The following is a 16,400-nucleotide window of genomic DNA, read 5'->3' on the forward strand; positions in this document are numbered from 1 at the left end:
AAAAATATAATTTCTGCCGCATCGGAAAAAACCCCAAAAAACCCCGAATGGCAAAACCGCAAATAAGATAAAAAACCACAGTTATTTTCAGAAACCAGACCAAAACCGAATAAAACCCCAACTACATGTCGACTGTCAATCACACTTAGCATTTTCGCCATTTCCACTCCCACCCCTCTGTATTAACAACTAAAAAAACAGAGGACAAAAAATACAACAAACCAACACTTAACATGTAAATAGAATAAAATAATAATCCAAAACAAAAAGGAAAATGAAGCAGCAGCAGCAGCACCAAAGAAGAATCTGAACAGCTTCTCTCTCTTTCTAGTCTCCATAATGGAGACTTCCTTATGATTAGAACCCCACTATTTTTTTTCTTTTCTTTTTTCTTTTTTTTGTTTTTTGGTTTTAAATATCCACTGAACCTCTAATCAATGGCGGAGCCAGTACAGCAACAAGATATATTGCCATGGCTGAAAACCCTACCTGTGGCTCCAGAATTTCACCCGACTTTGGCCGAGTTTCAAGATCCAATTGCTTACATTTTCAAGATCGAAAAGGAAGCCTCTCAGTACGGCATCTGCAAAATCGTTCCCCCGGTCCCACCGCCTCCCAAAAAAACCGCCATCACGTTCCTCAATCGCTCCCTAGCTCAGCGCGCGGCAGCAACTGGCGGTGCTACTTCCAGCTCTGGTCCTACATTTACCACTCGGCAGCAGCAGATCGGCTTCTGTCCTCGAAAACCGCGTCCGGTTCAGAAACCGGTCTGGCAGAGTGGCGAGTACTACACTTTCCAGGAATTTGAAACCAAAGCCAAGAATTTCGAGAAGAGTTATTTGAAGAAATGCGGCAACAAGAAGGCTGCTCTTTCTGCTTTGGAAATCGAGAGCTTGTACTGGAAGGCCAGCGTGGACAAACCGTTTTCTGTTGAATATGCTAACGACATGCCGGGCTCGGCGTTTGTGCCTGTGCGGAAAATCAGGGAGGCGGTTGGGGAAGGGGTGACGGTGGGCGAGACGCCCTGGAATATGAGGGGAGTGTCGAGGGCTAAAGGGTCACTGTTGAGGTTTATGAAGGAGGAGATTCCGGGTGTGACTTCGCCCATGGTTTATATAGCCATGCTGTTTAGCTGGTTTGCTTGGCATGCCGAGGATCATGACTTGCATAGCTTGAATTACCTGCATATGGGGGCTAGTAAGACGTGGTATGGGGTGCCCATGGAAGCGGCCAATGCTTTTGAGGAGGTGGTTAGAGTTCACGGTTATGGAGAAGAGATTAATCCTTTGGGTAAGTAGTAATTCTGACTCCCCTCTTTTTACTATTTAATGTTGAAGTTAGTTTCTTTAGTACATTGTGGAATGTAGTGCGATTGTTGGTAGTTTAAGTTGGAAATTGCTTGGAATACAAGTTCTGTGTATGTAGAATTGAAACATGAGGTTGAGGTTTGGTAGGGACTTAGGATTGGCGGGTTTTAGAGGCTTATAGGAGTGTATTTGAGGTATTATGATGGGCGCTGCGATTTGGGTTTCTAATTATAATAACAGCTGATGAGAGCCAGGATCACATGATTGGACTAGTGGCTTTTAATTTCTCCGCGAGGTTCAACTTGTTTAATATGCAATTCTTGGGTTTGGTTCAACTGAAAAGCAACTTAGCTAGTAATAATCAAGGGGGTGATACTTGAATTTTATCTTTATCTATTTGTTACTTCATGCTGTTCTACTTAACTTTATTTATGTTGTTTTCTATCAGTTACATTTGCTACACTTGGTGAGAAAACAACAATGATATCACCTGAAGTGTTTGTTGGTGCGGGGGTTCCATGCTGCAGGTGAGTCTTTCTCTCTGTTCTTTTATACTTCTCAATGCTATCTTTTGACTCTGAACTAATTTCATGTCTTCATTTAAGGCATGATGCATCTATTTATTCTTAACTCATCAGTTTCTTTAAATCAGGTTGGTGCAAAATGCTGGAGAGTTCGTTGTGACTTTCCCAAGAGCCTATCATATGGGATTCAGTCACGGTAAGGCGCTTGAGTTTGATGATGTTACTTTTAGGTCAGAGTAGTTGGTATTACTGTTAAGAACTGGAGAAACTTATTTCTTCTGTCTGAATTTTGTCCGTTAGGATTTAATTGTGGGGAGGCAGCCAATATTGCAACCCCTGAATGGTTAAACATTGCTAAAGATGCTGCTATTCGAAGAGCTTCAATCAATTATCCACCTATGGTTTCTCATTTCCAGTTACTCTATGATCTTGCAATAGCAATGCATTCAAGGTATTTGCTGTTATGTTCTTAGGATTATCCTAGTTGTATACATGAGTTGACTGGCTTCATCATTTTGCTTATCAGCTGTTAAATCCCATTTGATCTTTTTAAACTGAAATAAATTGGACACAAGAGTCACCGGAGATTTCGATATACTTTGCTACACTCTCTGGAGCAGATTTTGCATTTATTTGAACTTGCATTTGAAATTTAATTGTTCTTTTTCCTTCTCATTGTCACTGACACTTTTTTCTTTAGTATTTGTTAAAAATTCTACAGAAACTATTTTCTTTTTGTTGACAGTTGGAAGTACAGTAAATATGAGCACATCTTAATTAGTATTCACAGTCTCTCTCAATTTTCTTATTTTCTCAAATGCAGTCTTCCTGTGGCTGTCAGTGCTAAACCACGGAGTTCTCGACTAAAGGATAAGAATAAAGACGAGGGAGAAACTTTGGTTAAAGAATTATTTGTGCAGGATGTAGCACAGAATAATGAATTGCTTCACGTTCTTGGACAAGGATCTCCAATAGTACTTCTTCCTCAAAGTTCTTCGGGGGCTTTAGGAGCAAACCCCTGGATCCCCCTTGGTCTATGCAGTTACAGAGAAGCAATAAAATCCTCGGGTGGTTTGGTTTCTAACGATATCATGGTTGGCAAGAATAATGGAATCAATCCTGTGAAGGGTTACTGTTCTGTGAAAGGAAAATTTGCTTCTTTATATGCAAGAAATTCCTCATTGAGTGAAACTGATAACATAAGAAATTGGAATTCTCAGATACTATCCACAGATACTGAAAGACAGAATACTGTTCAAGGTGATCGGTCGTCCGATCAGAGGTTGTTTTCTTGTGTCACATGTGGGATCCTGAGCTTTGCTTGTGTAGCTGTCATTCAACCTAGAGAACCAACTGCTAGATACCTCATGTCGGCTGATTGTAGCTTCTTCAATGATTGGATTGTTGGTTCTGGAGTCAGTGGTGCATTTCGTGCTGCTGGAGAGGATGTAATAGCTTCAGAGCACAATTCTCGTTCAAGTAGGATATTGCCATTCTACTTTTGTTTATTTGCCTCGTCAAGTGATCTTATGTAGTGGTTGGCATAGATATTTGCTGCCCCCCTATTATATATCTTGTCAGTAATTAGATTGTGTCCACACCTGCATTCTACAGAGGGCATGGCCTGCATGGATGGGTTTCTTGTGCTCAACTGGCAGGATCCCTTGGGTTTGATTCTGTTATTATTATGATGTTTATCCGCTTTGCAATAGCTACTTTGTCTCTTCCAGGTGCATGGGTCCTTACCTGTTTCATGCTTAAGCTTTCAGGTCATGTGATAACTTTAACATGAGGCAGACTAAGTTTTAGTGACGGGTGATTCCATGGTTGTGAGGGAGTTAAATCAGACCTTTGATGTTGATGACCTCCTTGTTTGGTTGGTTGAGAGTGTCTTGATGTTTTTTCTCTGTGATAACTGATAACGTGGTTAAGGCATGATCAGAGCTGATCTTGTTTATGTCTCTTATTTTCTTACTGATGGTTGCTCATCTCTGTTCCTCTGTCCACAGATGAAACCGTCTGTTTTCTCTTCTCTTTTGATCTTTCATATGGCTATAGCACAGATCCTTTAACTTTCCATACTGAAACGTAGTGTATTGTTTGCAATTCAGGTTTTGATCCTGTTTAGATATTACTTAGATGACTTTATAGGTTTATTAGGCCAATGAAATTGCCTCTGTTTCATGGTGGAATATGACAATTCTAGGAGAACGACCATTAATGAAAGCACATGAGATGTAACTTAAGGAAAGGAAGAGTGGACTGGGATAAAGTGCCTAATAATATTGTTGTATCAACCAAAATTTTTTAAAAAAATTGCTTCTTGGTAAACATGAGATCTTTTTAGTGTGAGCAGAGTGGAGAGTATTTAACAGTCATGTGTATTAGGTAGTGTCCCCATATGAAGATTGCATACAATATCTCTTTTCAGCACTTGCTTACATAATTATAAAAGATCTGTCGTATCAGTGGAAATATGATGACTAATTCTTCTGTTAAAATTATATTTATTAATATCTCATGACTATGTCTAGCTTTACTGGTGATTTTTTGATGAGGCTTCAATATCCTATTAAAACATAGTACTCCTTATGGATGGCTGTTGTTGATGCAATTTTCCTCTTTTGCAAATGATGACTCACTGCCTTGCACATTAGATCTTTTAACTCTGGATCCGAGCTGCATACTTTACAGTTAACCTAAATAATACTCAATTTTTGTTCCCTTATTGTGCTTTTCCTAATTATGTTGAGCTACTGTTCCCGTTTCCAACATTTGGTTATTTTTGTATAAAATACAGGATGGATCGGAAAGAGTGGTCGGAATAGTTTATATGATGTCCCTGTTCAATCAGCTAACCAAATTCAAGCAGTGGATGAAAGTAATGAAACAATTTCAGATAGAGAAACAAAAGGAGATACCTCTGCTCTTAACTTACTAGCTATAACTTATGGCAATTCATCTGACTCTGAGGAAGAACAGGTTGAACCAAATGTTCCCATGTGTGATGATAAAGAAACTAAATTGACGGAGTGTTTGTTAGAAAGAAAATATCAGCAAAACTTTCATGCTGCTGCTGCTGCTGCAGGGAGTCAAGATCTCTCCTTCATAAGCCTTGATTGCGAGGATGAAGCTTCGCTTCAGATCAGTAATGTGCAACCTGAATTTAGAAGAGATTACTTGAATGATAAAAATCCTCAAATGTCTGAATGCTCTGTACAGTTTGAAACTGATAAACACGATTGCTCTAAACCTAATGGTTTTGATGGTTGTTTTGGAGATCCAATAGCAGCATCTTATGCTTCAAAATGCGCTCCAGTCATCCATGGTGGTGAAAATGTGGAGTTTAGCAAGGCCATTGTACCAGTAATGAATGCTGAAATGTCCTTTGCTCCAAGATCTGATGAAGATTCTTCTCGAATGCATGTCTTCTGTCTTGAACATGCTGTGGAAGTAGAGCAACAACTTCGTCCTATTGGAGGGGTGGATATATTTCTTCTTTGTCATCCAGGTATGTTGTCATTGAGCAATCATTCATGCCTATCATGGGTATCTCCTTTTTTCTGTCGTTTTATTGTTTTACTTATTACTACTGTTATTTTTCATTTATTCCTGAACAAATAAATAATTATCATACACGAATTGTTGGAAGTTGAATATTGTATATCAGTTCTTTCATAGTTTCATAGTGATACTGTAATCTGGTGATTACAGTCAATGTTCTTATCGCACTTATACCAGGGAAAAATTTGTAGTTCTCATTGCATGACGTGGAGTGACTGAAGGCATGAATCTATACTGATATGTGGAATAGTAGCTATCGCATGATTGAGTGTCAACTATGCTATACATTAGTAAAAAGACACCATTTGTAAATGCTGTGGATTGTGCATGAATAGTGCTGACCAAGGTAATTTTGATGCTTTTTACTAATACCATTTTTAGCCTTCCCAAATTTTTGTGGACTCTAAAATTTTGAGTGTTTTAAGGGAGAATGAGCATCATGCCTCCTAAAGTGGTGATGGTGCTTAAAAAAAAGATTCAGCATACTGTGCATGGTTATCTTAGCTGGCTAATGTAGTAATGTTTGGTTAGTATTGAGTGCTCTGCTGCAAAATTATCTGCCCTCGGCCATACTCTTTACTTTAAATGTTTCTTTTTGTTGGACAAAATTGCAGCCATGTTGAAACTGACATCTCAGGAAGCCGTGATCATTTTATTTTTTCAGTCTTTATATTACTCTCTTCAGTAGTGAAGAGAGTTTCTTCTTCCTAACAAGCTTGTGCGTGTTTTCTGTGTTACACTCTTGTAAAAATATAGTTCTATTGAGAGCAGTTGCAGCCCCCTAATAATTCATAATTCTTTCTAAAAACTTGCAGATTATCCCAAGATGGTGGCTGAAGCGAAGTTAGTGGCTGAAGAATTGGGAATTGATTCTCTCTGTGATGAAATCTCATTCAGGGTTGCTACCAAAGAAGACGAGAAGAGAATCCACTTGTCTCTGGATAGTGAAGATGCAATACCTGGTAATGGGGACTGGGCTGTGAAGTTAGGAATCAATCTTTTCTACAGTGCCAACCTCAGCCGCTCTCCTCTTTACAGTAAGCAGATGCCATACAATTCTATAATATACAATGCTTTTGGCCGTAGTTCTCCTGCTAGCTCGCCCAACAAATATGATAATGGGAGACGTCCTGCCAGACAGAGAAAAGTAGTAGCAGGGAAATGGTGTGGGAGAGTTTGGATGTCAAATCAGGTTCATCCTTTTCTAGTGCAAAAGGATCCTGAGGAACAAGAGCTAGAAAGGAGCTTTCATGCTTGGACAACACCAGATGAAAATTTTGAAAGAAAACCAGAAAGTATTTGCCAAACTACCTCGACCTTGGTGACTAGAAAGTACAGTAGGAAGAGGAAAATGGTAGCAGAGAGTGTGTCAACCAAGAAAGCCAAATGTATCGATACAGAAGATGCAGGCTCAAAATATTCACTGGAGGGTGATACTCGTATCCAGCAAAGGAGGATTCTTAGAAACAAGCCAGCCAAATTAATGGAAAAAAAAGATGTGGACTTGCCCGATTCATCAGAAGTTAGTTCTTATCAACAGAAGAGGAGTGTTTCTAGAAGAAAACAAGCCAAATGTATTCAGAGGGAAGTTGGAGATTCAAATGATGCACTGCCAGGCAATTCACTTATACAGTATAGGAGGATTCCTAAGAGGAAGCATGCCAAATGTATTGGTAGGGAAGATGCAGTTTTGGATGATTTAACTGATGATAGCTCCCTTAAGCAGTACAGGAGGATTCCTAGGAGCAAGCTAGCCAAACATGTTGCGAGAGAGGATGAAGTTTCAGATAATTCGCTGCGAGGTACTTCTGATAGGCAGCATACAAGCATTCCAAAAGGCAAGGAATTCACATGCATTGATAGAGATGATGCAATTTCAGATGATTCACTGCAGGATAATTCTCGTCAGTTGCAGTTTAACAGGGTTCCAAAAAGCAAGCAAGCTGAATGGATTGAGAGAGAAGATGCAGCTTCTGATGATTCACTGGAGGATTATCCTCATCGCTTGCAGCATAAAAAAATTCCAAATATCAAGCAACCCAAATGTATTGAGAGTGAAGATCCGGTTTTAGATAATTTGCTGGAGAAAAATACTCATCGGTTGCATCATCAGAGGATTCTAAAAAGCAAGCGAGCGAAGTGTGTTGAGAGAGAAGATGCAGTTTCAGATGATTTACTGGAAGATAGTTCTCATATGTTGCCTAGGAGATCTCAAAAAAGCAAGCAAGCCAAATGGATGGTGAGAGAGGATGCTGTTTCAGATGATTCACTGGAAGATAATTCTCGTCAGTCGTACCAGAGGATTCCAAAAAGTAAGCCATCCAAGTGGATTGAGAGAGAAGATGCTGTTTCAGATGATTCACTGGAGGATAATTGTCATCAGCAACATAAGAGGATTCCTAGGGACAAGCAATCTAAATGCACTGAGATGGAAGATACTGTTTTCTATGATTCTGCTGAGGATAAGATTCGGCAGTTTAGGAGAATTGCTAGAAAGAGGGCCAATTTTACTGAAAGGGAAGATGCAGTCTTGTATGATTTATTAGATAATAAATCTCATAGAAGACATTGTAGGACTCTCAGGAGCAAACAACTGAGAACCGAAACACTTCGGAAAATGAAACAGGAAACCCCTTCACATATGAAGCCCGGGAAAAGTAGATTAACAAAACAAGAGACCTCTCGGCTAGTGAAACAAGTGACTTCTCGGCAGCATAGTGTTAAAAGTGATCAGAATGCCAAACTGTTTGATTCAGTTGTTGAACAGGAGCTAGAAGGCGGACCTAGCACTCGACTTAGGAAAAGAATCCCAAAGCCTCAGAAAGAGTTTGAAACCAAACCAAAGGAGAAAAACCAAGCTGCCAAAAAGAAGGTAAAAAATGCTTCAGTGGTGAAGGCTCCTGCTGGTTTGAATAATGCAAAAATTAAGGATGAGGAAGCAGGATACCATTGTGACATGGAGGGTTGCACGATGAGTTTCGGCACAAAACAAGAGTTGGTGCTGCACAAGAAAAACATCTGTCCAGTCAAGGGATGTGGGAAGAAGTTTTTCTCACACAAATACCTAGTGCAGCACCGTCGTGTTCATTTGGATGATCGTCCCCTTAAATGCCCCTGGAAGGGATGCAAGATGACTTTCAAGTGGGCATGGGCGCGTACTGAGCACATAAGGGTTCACACAGGTGCTCGACCTTATGTGTGTGCTGAGCCAGGCTGTGGCCAGACATTCCGGTTTGTATCAGATTTCAGTCGTCACAAGCGGAAGACCGGACATTCTGCAAAGAAGAGCAGAGGGTAGTAAGTGTAAAGGAAGAAGATTGCTTGTTAACATTTGCTAATGAACCTGTTGTTGAAATTTAGAGGGTAGGGCTAAGATAGGCTTAGGATGTTCCTTGTCCTGTAACTGTCAATTGTTAGTCAATTGTCATTCAGAGCAACTGTTAAATTTGTGTTGCCCTGGGGCTTCATTGGGCCAATTTATTTATGAATTGCTCGAATCTTGAAGCAGATTAACCTCTATTCAATTTCCCTTCAACATCTCTTTAATCTCTTTGAATGAAATTCTTTTCAATACTGAAGAGAATTTTTTGCAGTATTTCAATTTATTCGCCGTAACAGATTCCGTGTGTGTGCTTTTTGATTTGTTTCATGATTTTTTTTTTAATTTACAGCTTGATCGCAATAATCGTTTCTTGTCTACGTTATAAAAGAATTAGACACCTGCGCTAAAATTTGTATGGAGCCAAGGGCAATGCTATTTACAATTTATGACTTCCAAAATTCTACATAACGTTTGCACGTTAAAAAATTTGAAAAGACAAAAATGCACATGACTCTTGTTTTTTTCTTTTTAAATAAGGACACGATTTGTCTATATCGGCATCAAATAGTTCTATAATTTCTGTCAAACAATTAAAATATTCTTAAATGCCTTTGACACATAATGTGTTCATATAATAGTATTAGTAAATTATATTAAATTATAATTTTCAACATAATCCAAGTCTTAGGAAAATGGTTTCTTACCATTAGAATTAAATCTTAATTTAAATAATATTAGGATAAAATATTAGTAGATATACAATACAGTTTTTATCAATCAGAATATATGATACTAAATGATATCTTTTTATAATTTTATTCACACGAATATGGACCTTACTCAATTAAATTAAAAAATTTGCCATCACTTCAAAAATATTGAATAATTAGGGACTCAAAAAATATCTACAGTAAGAAATAGCACACATTAGAAGTGTTCAAAATCTAATTCGATTCGCTCAATCTGTCTGATCTGTAGAAATTTCATTAGTAAAAATTTGTCAAATTTCATTAGTAATATGATTAAAATTTTTTAACCGACAAATCAATTTATTAAATAATAAATTAAATATAAATTAAGTCGAATCTGCATTCGATCTGTATGCGTATGAATTAAATTTAAATTAAATTTTATTAATACGTAGATTGAATTAAATTAAAAATAAAATAGGGGATCGGATATGATTCCGATCCGCGAACACTCTAGCACACGTTAGCCTTGTTAAGCCTCCGTTTCCCTTTTTAAGTTTTTTCAGTTCACTTGGATTTCACATCTTCATCAATCATCATTTTCGCTCTTTTGCAAAAGTAGGGTTTTGAAATGTGATAACAAAATGGAACTCTCTGAGCTAATTTCCGTACCAAATCTTAATCATGAAAAAACAAAATTCGAATTAGGGTTACAATCTTCCTCTCCGAAATCCGATCTCGATCCTCCACCGTCCGATCTTGATTACACTGCAGGAATTGAGGAAGAGCTGCGAAATCTCGATTTGAGAGAGGCGGAAGAGATAGATTCAATCAAAGCAGCGGAAATAGAAATAGTAGTTGAAGAAGAAGACGAAGAGGAAGAGGAAGAGGAAGAGGAAGAAAGCGAGAGTGATGAAAACAATAAAAGTAACATTATAGTTCAGAATGAGATTCAAAATGAGAATGAGTATGGAAATCAAATGAGAAAAAGGTATCCCTATCCAGTGAGACCCGACGCTCAAGATTGTACTTTTTATATGAAAACAGGTACCTGCAAGTTTGGGTCCAATTGTAAGTTTAATCATCCTGTTCGTAGAAAAAACCAGGTAATAAAAATTAAATTTTAAATTTACCCGATTAGTTTTTTTGCTTTTGTTTGTTTATTTGTCATTGTTTCTGCTGAGAACAAGCTGAGTCTCTATGCTTGTGTGCATGTGAAGTGTGTGAGCAAAGTTAAGTGATTTTGAAATTGGGAAAAATGCATAATTGATTTATCTATGCTGAAATGTTCAGTTAGCTCTTTTTTTTGTCTCCCTTTTGTTGGTTTCAAGTCTTCTAAAGAGAAGGTGAAGGAAAGAGAGGAGCTGATTGAGAGGCCTGGCCAGAGCCAGAGCCAAGGCCAGAGTGAGAGTCAAAGCCAGATAGAATGCAAGGTTAGTAAATAATTTTTGTTTGTATTTTATGGGAATGTGAGGTTAACTTTACTTGCCCATCATTTTTATATATCTGTTAACCAGTAAATTCTATCACTTTTACTTCGTTTTTTTCTGTAAGTGGTTTTGACATCACCATCATGTACTTGAATTTATTATTACCATTGATTTTATTTTCTGTCAGCTTTGAAGTTATGCTTTATTCTTTCCTATTGGATTGATCATTGTTATTCAGGATTTGAGTATGTTGTTTTCATGAGGGCTGCTAATACCTTATATAGTTATTTTCTTCCGGATGAGTGAATAACTGAAGGATATGTTACTAGCTTTTATTAAGTATCATCTCTCTGCATTATGTGCAGCATACTAATAACATATTTTCTGCTATTATAATTCTCCTGAGCTATTTGCAGTATTACCTTAGGACAGGAGGGTGTAAGTTCGGAAAGGCTTGCAGATTTAATCACACAAGAGCAAAATCAACAGTTGCCCCAGTTTTAGAGCTCAATTTTTTGGGTCTGCCTATTCGACCTGTATGATTTCTGTTTCGTATAAAGCAGTTAAATGAACCTTGTCCACCTATCTATGTTTTTTCTTTAGTTGTTTCCAAATATCATGAATCTATATGAGAGTTGCTCATTCTACAGTCTGCTGGAATGATTATCCTAATTTTGAAATTTTGATTCACCGCAGGGTGAGAAGGAGTGCCCTTATTACATGCGTAATGGTTCCTGCAAGTATGGTGCTAATTGCAGGTTTAATCATCCTGATCCTACAGCTGTTGGCGGGTCTGACTCTCCTTCAGGATATGGTAATGGTGGATCTGTCTCTTCACAAGCTCCATCACAAGCAAGTATAGGATCCTGGTCATCACCTAGGGCTTTAAATGAACCTGCTCCCTTTGTGCCAATGATGTATTCACCAACTCCAGGGGTTCCTTCTCAAAATTCAGAATGGAATGGGTATCAGGTAGTGGCATTGCTCTTATTGTGGTTAGCCTAGCCATAAATGTTTGTCTGTTTATCATCCTCTTTGTTGCATGATCAATTGAAGGGAAATAATGGCAGAATAATTGGCAATAACAAAACTGTTCCTTAATACTCTTTTTTGTTTCACCTGATGCTTAGTTTACCCTTGTCTAGACACTACTGTAGTATTTTAAATGGTTCAAGTTAATGTTCGTTTTACATTTCATCCAAAAAGGGCTTCTGCTTTGAATTGTAAAATGTAACTTACCTTACCAAAACTTTTCTTACAAGTTTCTATGTTTCTCAACAAAAGGAAAAAAAAAATTACGTCTCAAAAAATTAATAATAATAAATTTTAGATGTGAAGTGGTTTTGCTTGTCTGTAAAGTTCATTCAATTACTTATCAAATCGTTTTCTGATTGGTTTGATCTGCTTATGGCATGTCAAGTCTCCTCTATATCCACAAGAAAGGAGCGTGCAGTCAGCCCCCACGTATGTCATAAACAACAACCCATTGGTAGATAATGTCCAGATAATTCATCAGCCGCAGATGCTAGTTGATGAGTTCCCAGAACGACCTGGCCAGCCTGAGTGCAGTTACTTCCTAAGAACGGGAGACTGTAAGTATAAGTCTAATTGCAAATATCATCATCCAAAAAATCGGATCCCTAAGTCACCACCATGCACTCTCAGCGACAAGGGTCTGCCACTGCGGCCTGTAAGTTCTGATTTTCAGCTGTGCTTTTGGATGATATACTTACTTGAAAATGACAATTTGAATTGCCACCGAATTCTCAGTTACAGAGTGAAAACAAAAACTGCAGTCTACTGTAAAACAAATCTATGCTCTTACAAAGGTGATGGATATTGACAATGTGTTCCTCAGTGGTTGTTTATCTGTTTTGTTGCTTCTAAAATCTTCTTCGCTGATGGTGTTAATGAGAGACTACTGTTTCTTTTTATCAGTTTTTGACTTTTAGCATAAGAATCTGAACTTTGTTTGACCACATCAAGCCACTGAGTTTTCTATTTTGTGACCTCTAGTTCTTGGTTTTTGAAATACAGGGTCAAAACGTCTGTTCATATTATAGCCGCTATGGCATTTGCAAGTTTGGGCCGGCTTGTAAATATGATCATCCGATACACCCAGATGCTTCAGCTGAGTATGGGCTAGATCCGCCTCCATCATTTGGCGACTCTACAACTAGGCAAGAGACTGGAATGGCTGGAACTGGAAACGGAAATGGGAGTGACAAGAACATTTAGCAGCCTGTGTAAATTTTTTTTTTTGCATCGAGGGCTCTCTAGATTTTAGGATTCAGACTGCTGAGGTTTTTTTCTTCTTCTTTAGACATGAAAATTCTATTTAGCAATTTTAGTTAAGCTGCCACAAGCTTTTCATAGGCTGGCACTAGATATATACTTATTTGTTGTGTTACTACAAGCCAAAGGGAAATCAGGATATGTAAGTTATCTCGGTTTCAGTTGTTTCTATTCAATCCGTCCAGTAATTACAATCATATACCAAATCAGCTGCGAACGAAGTGATGATTTGAGAATTAGTGTTTTTTTTTTAATCAATTTTCAATATATGATTTACAAGGAAATGCCATTTCCTCCCAGTTTCCTGTGAATGTGGGTGAAGACAGAAGAGTACTGACATCACTGAAAATAACTCTGAAGGCATACCTGCAAACGGGTAAATGCTGTGGCACTGAATTGAATGTCAACGGCCTAGCTAATACAATTTGATGGTTTGATTTGAAGTAGCCTGATGCAATTTGTTGCCATGCAGTATTCGTAGAAACGGTGAAAGAAAATCAATTAAGTGCGTTTACGATGAAAGAGAATCGTGCCACATTGCACAGAGTCGATGTAGTTCTGACTTCTGAGGAATTAACATTTTAAAAATTGGAATATAATATCACAACATTTGTGTAAGCTTAGTTGTATGTTTAATATCACACCATGAATATAATATCCATGGTGCCGTATTGCCAGTGCTATTGAAAAAAAAAATGTTTTTCAATATCCGTATCTTCTCCCTCTCAGTTAAAAACGTCAATATTTGTAAAACTTTCCCTTCCATTTAACAACGGCAACATTTGTAAAGTAGAATAAAGAAGAGGAAGAAAATGTGCAGAATAAACTAATATACTGCACCAACAAATGCAATCGACAAGTTTGACATTATCACAAGCAGTAAACCAGTAGGCCTGGCCAGCGTATTCATCAAAGACTTAGCTGTTAAGCACCTACTAACTTCATAGGCAACTTACATCATTTCAATGCCTCCAAAGCAATGTGGACTCAGCCACAGCACAACCACTTGCTCTACATATAAAATATAAGAAGACGGTTGGTTACACTATCAAAAAATTAAACCGCCATTGCGAGTGAAGGATTTTGCAGCCATAACAGACATTTACCTTTCGAGCTCGAGGGTACTCAAAACTTTCGCTTTCCTTGTAACACACTATCACTCCTTCTGGGTGTATTAGATTTCCCAACACTACTTCTGTTGGTCTTCTTCTCATCTCTGGCCTTGTTAAATATGACTGTAAATCCTTCAGCTGAGGCAGGGTTATTTACATCCCAACCTCCAAATTTAGGCAATGGCCGGCCTCTGTCCTCCTGAAAATTACAGAAGAAAAAAACAATACTTTAGTGAAGACCCCCTGAAAATACTCAAGACTTAAACACCAAAACTACATGCTTCCAAGAAGAATCATTCATATCAGCTTATTATTGAGGAGTAGTTTTACATGAAACATTGATTATCTAATCCCCTAGGGCTTTTTTTTTTTTTTTTTTTTTTTTAATTGGGGAAAAAAAAAGAACTTGACTTCCGGCAAAATCCATTTCTACACATTGTGATAACTGATAAAAGAAAATATATTGAGAAAAGGATTCCCTTCCTGCGCATCATGCATCTTGCAGACATATTACTCGCAGACACCATCTAGAATCTGTTTCAATCTCATAGATTGTTGCTTGTCAAAATATTTGTGTAAAAATTAAGCTTCATACAAATACAAATACAAATACTTAATTATCAGTAAAAATCTTGTGTTCCACGAGAAGTCTGCACAAAATCAATCTCCATATCCCTCCTTTGACCATCTCTTTGTCCATCAATACTACGGATTTCACTACACGTGAATTTTGGTATTAAGCCGAGAGAATTAATTCTAACAGGAAGCCAAAACAGCAAAAGTAACATGAAACATTGAGTAGAAATTCCTGTCAATGCAACAAATGAAAGCCATTGAGTATAACCTCCACCTTTATACTCCCATCTTAGAGATAAAGACTACAAAATTGAACTGTACCAACTAAAAATTATTCTTTTCTACAAGTACTTCTTCTTAATTAGAGTAAACGTCCTGTAATTTGCTAATCAACAGAGATTTTCATTTTCCTCCAAAAATTGGTGTATTTTACCCTAAGGTTCTTTGGCATCATCATAAAGTAAACTTTTGCTTAGGAGATGATTCCAACTTTCAACATAGTTCTAAAAGATAAACATCATATATTGTTAGGATGTGGGAACCAGCATGTCAATTACAGAACATCCAAAATCTTTAACGTCCTTTGCAGAATTATGAATCTATAACACGACGATGACATTAAAAAAAAAAATGCCTACCTCAAAAAAAATCAGAACAAAAAGTATGAACAATCATTGAGAAGAAAATATAAGAAACAAAGGGAAAGACAAAAACTTCTCGTAGCTCAAGACAAAAAACTCAGGTTGTGTTTACTTGTTGGAATGGGAGTGAGGAGTGTGGATTCCTCCCACTCCAGCGTTTACTTGCTTAAAATGGCCACGGATTGGGAATCCCACTCCGTGGGCCCCACTCATTTTTGGTGTGGGGAGTGGGAGTGGGACTCCCATTGCGGGAGGTGGGAGTGGGAATCCACTCCCACCTCTCCCCTTTTTACCCTTTCATTTAATTTAATTTAATTTAATATTTTATAATTAATAAATAAAATAAATAATATTTATTTGAATAATAATATTATATTTAACTAAATAATAATTTACATTGATTCTAAGTTAAAATTATTTTAAAATAATACTATTACATTAATAGAGAATTAATAAATATAATATTATTATATTTATTTTAAAAATAATAGTACTATATTTATTTAATATTAATAATAATAAATAGTTTATTCTAAGAAAATATTAATTTTGTACTAAATAATATTATATTATTATTTTATATAATAATAAATTTAATATAATTATATTAAATAAAATAAAATAAGGTTTCATTTTATATTAAAATTAATAATTTATTGTTCATAATTAAGAATATTAATAATTATAATAAATTTATAAATATAATAAAATAAATATTATTCATTAAATATATTTTTTATTAGTTTTGTAATTAAAAACTATAATTCTTTAAATAAGGATAAAATTGTAATTTGAAACTATTTACTCCAAATCCAAGACAAAGTAAACACATAAATTGGATTATGATCTTTATTCCATACTTCCATTCTAGTGTAAGTAAACAACCTACTCTCACTCCCACTCCACACTTCTAATCCAAAGATTCCCACTCCTCAGGATT

General features: G+C 36.9%; 2 protein-coding genes across 4 annotated transcripts; both read left to right on the plus strand.

Annotated features, from left to right (window-relative positions):
* Positions 1 to 305: 305 nt before the first annotated feature.
* On the plus strand, positions 306 to 8,932 carry LOC18048471 (lysine-specific demethylase REF6). Its single transcript, XM_024188327.1, has 7 exons — positions 306 to 1,290; positions 1,756 to 1,834; positions 1,960 to 2,027; positions 2,132 to 2,282; positions 2,655 to 3,310; positions 4,632 to 5,342; positions 6,211 to 8,932. Exons 1-7 carry the CDS (start codon positions 438 to 440, stop codon positions 8,691 to 8,693), a joined length of 5,001 nt encoding a protein of 1,666 aa, XP_024044095.1. The 5' UTR covers positions 306 to 437; the 3' UTR covers positions 8,694 to 8,932.
* Positions 8,933 to 9,905: 973 nt separating this feature from the next.
* Positions 9,906 to 13,367, plus strand: LOC18048472 (zinc finger CCCH domain-containing protein 67). Of its 3 annotated transcripts, XM_006439947.2 has the most exons (7): positions 9,906 to 10,512; positions 10,738 to 10,839; positions 11,253 to 11,372; positions 11,533 to 11,808; positions 12,257 to 12,526; positions 12,607 to 12,665; positions 12,874 to 12,966. In XM_006439947.2, exons 1-6 carry the CDS (start codon positions 10,051 to 10,053, stop codon positions 12,640 to 12,642), a joined length of 1,266 nt encoding a protein of 421 aa, XP_006440010.1. In that variant the 5' UTR covers positions 9,906 to 10,050; the 3' UTR covers positions 12,643 to 12,665; positions 12,874 to 12,966. The 3 variants fall into 3 exon arrangements, with proteins under 3 accessions (XP_006440010.1, XP_006440009.1, XP_006440011.1); XM_006439946.2 differs by lacking the exon at positions 12,607 to 12,665 and having other exon boundaries at positions 9,907 to 10,512; positions 12,874 to 13,367; XM_006439948.2 differs by lacking the exons at positions 11,253 to 11,372; positions 12,607 to 12,665 and having other exon boundaries at positions 9,911 to 10,512; positions 12,874 to 13,367.
* Positions 13,368 to 16,400: the final 3,033 nt, after the last annotated feature.

Source organism: Citrus clementina, unplaced genomic scaffold (genome assembly GCF_000493195.1).
Source record: "Citrus clementina cultivar Clemenules unplaced genomic scaffold, Citrus_clementina_v1.0 scaffold_3, whole genome shotgun sequence".
Taxonomy (NCBI): domain Eukaryota; kingdom Viridiplantae; phylum Streptophyta; class Magnoliopsida; order Sapindales; family Rutaceae; genus Citrus; species Citrus x clementina.

Bases quoted from the DNA above. Each gene is read 5' to 3' on its own strand.
- LOC18048471 (XM_024188327.1), top strand. From the start codon at position 438: ATGGCGGAGCCAGTACAGCAACAAGATATATTGCCATGGCTGAAAACC. The intron at 1,291-1,755 runs GTAAGTAGTAAT...GTTTTCTATCAG, and splicing joins AGAAGAGATTAATCCTTTGG to TTACATTTGCTACACTTGGT. The intron at 5,343-6,210 runs GTATGTTGTCAT...AAAAACTTGCAG, and splicing joins ATTTCTTCTTTGTCATCCAG to ATTATCCCAAGATGGTGGCT.
- LOC18048472 (XM_006439946.2), top strand. From the start codon at position 10,051: ATGGAACTCTCTGAGCTAATTTCCGTACCAAATCTTAATCATGAAAAA. The intron at 11,373-11,532 runs GTATGATTTCTG...GATTCACCGCAG, and splicing joins TGGGTCTGCCTATTCGACCT to GGTGAGAAGGAGTGCCCTTA. The intron at 11,809-12,256 runs GTAGTGGCATTG...TGGCATGTCAAG, and splicing joins CAGAATGGAATGGGTATCAG to TCTCCTCTATATCCACAAGA.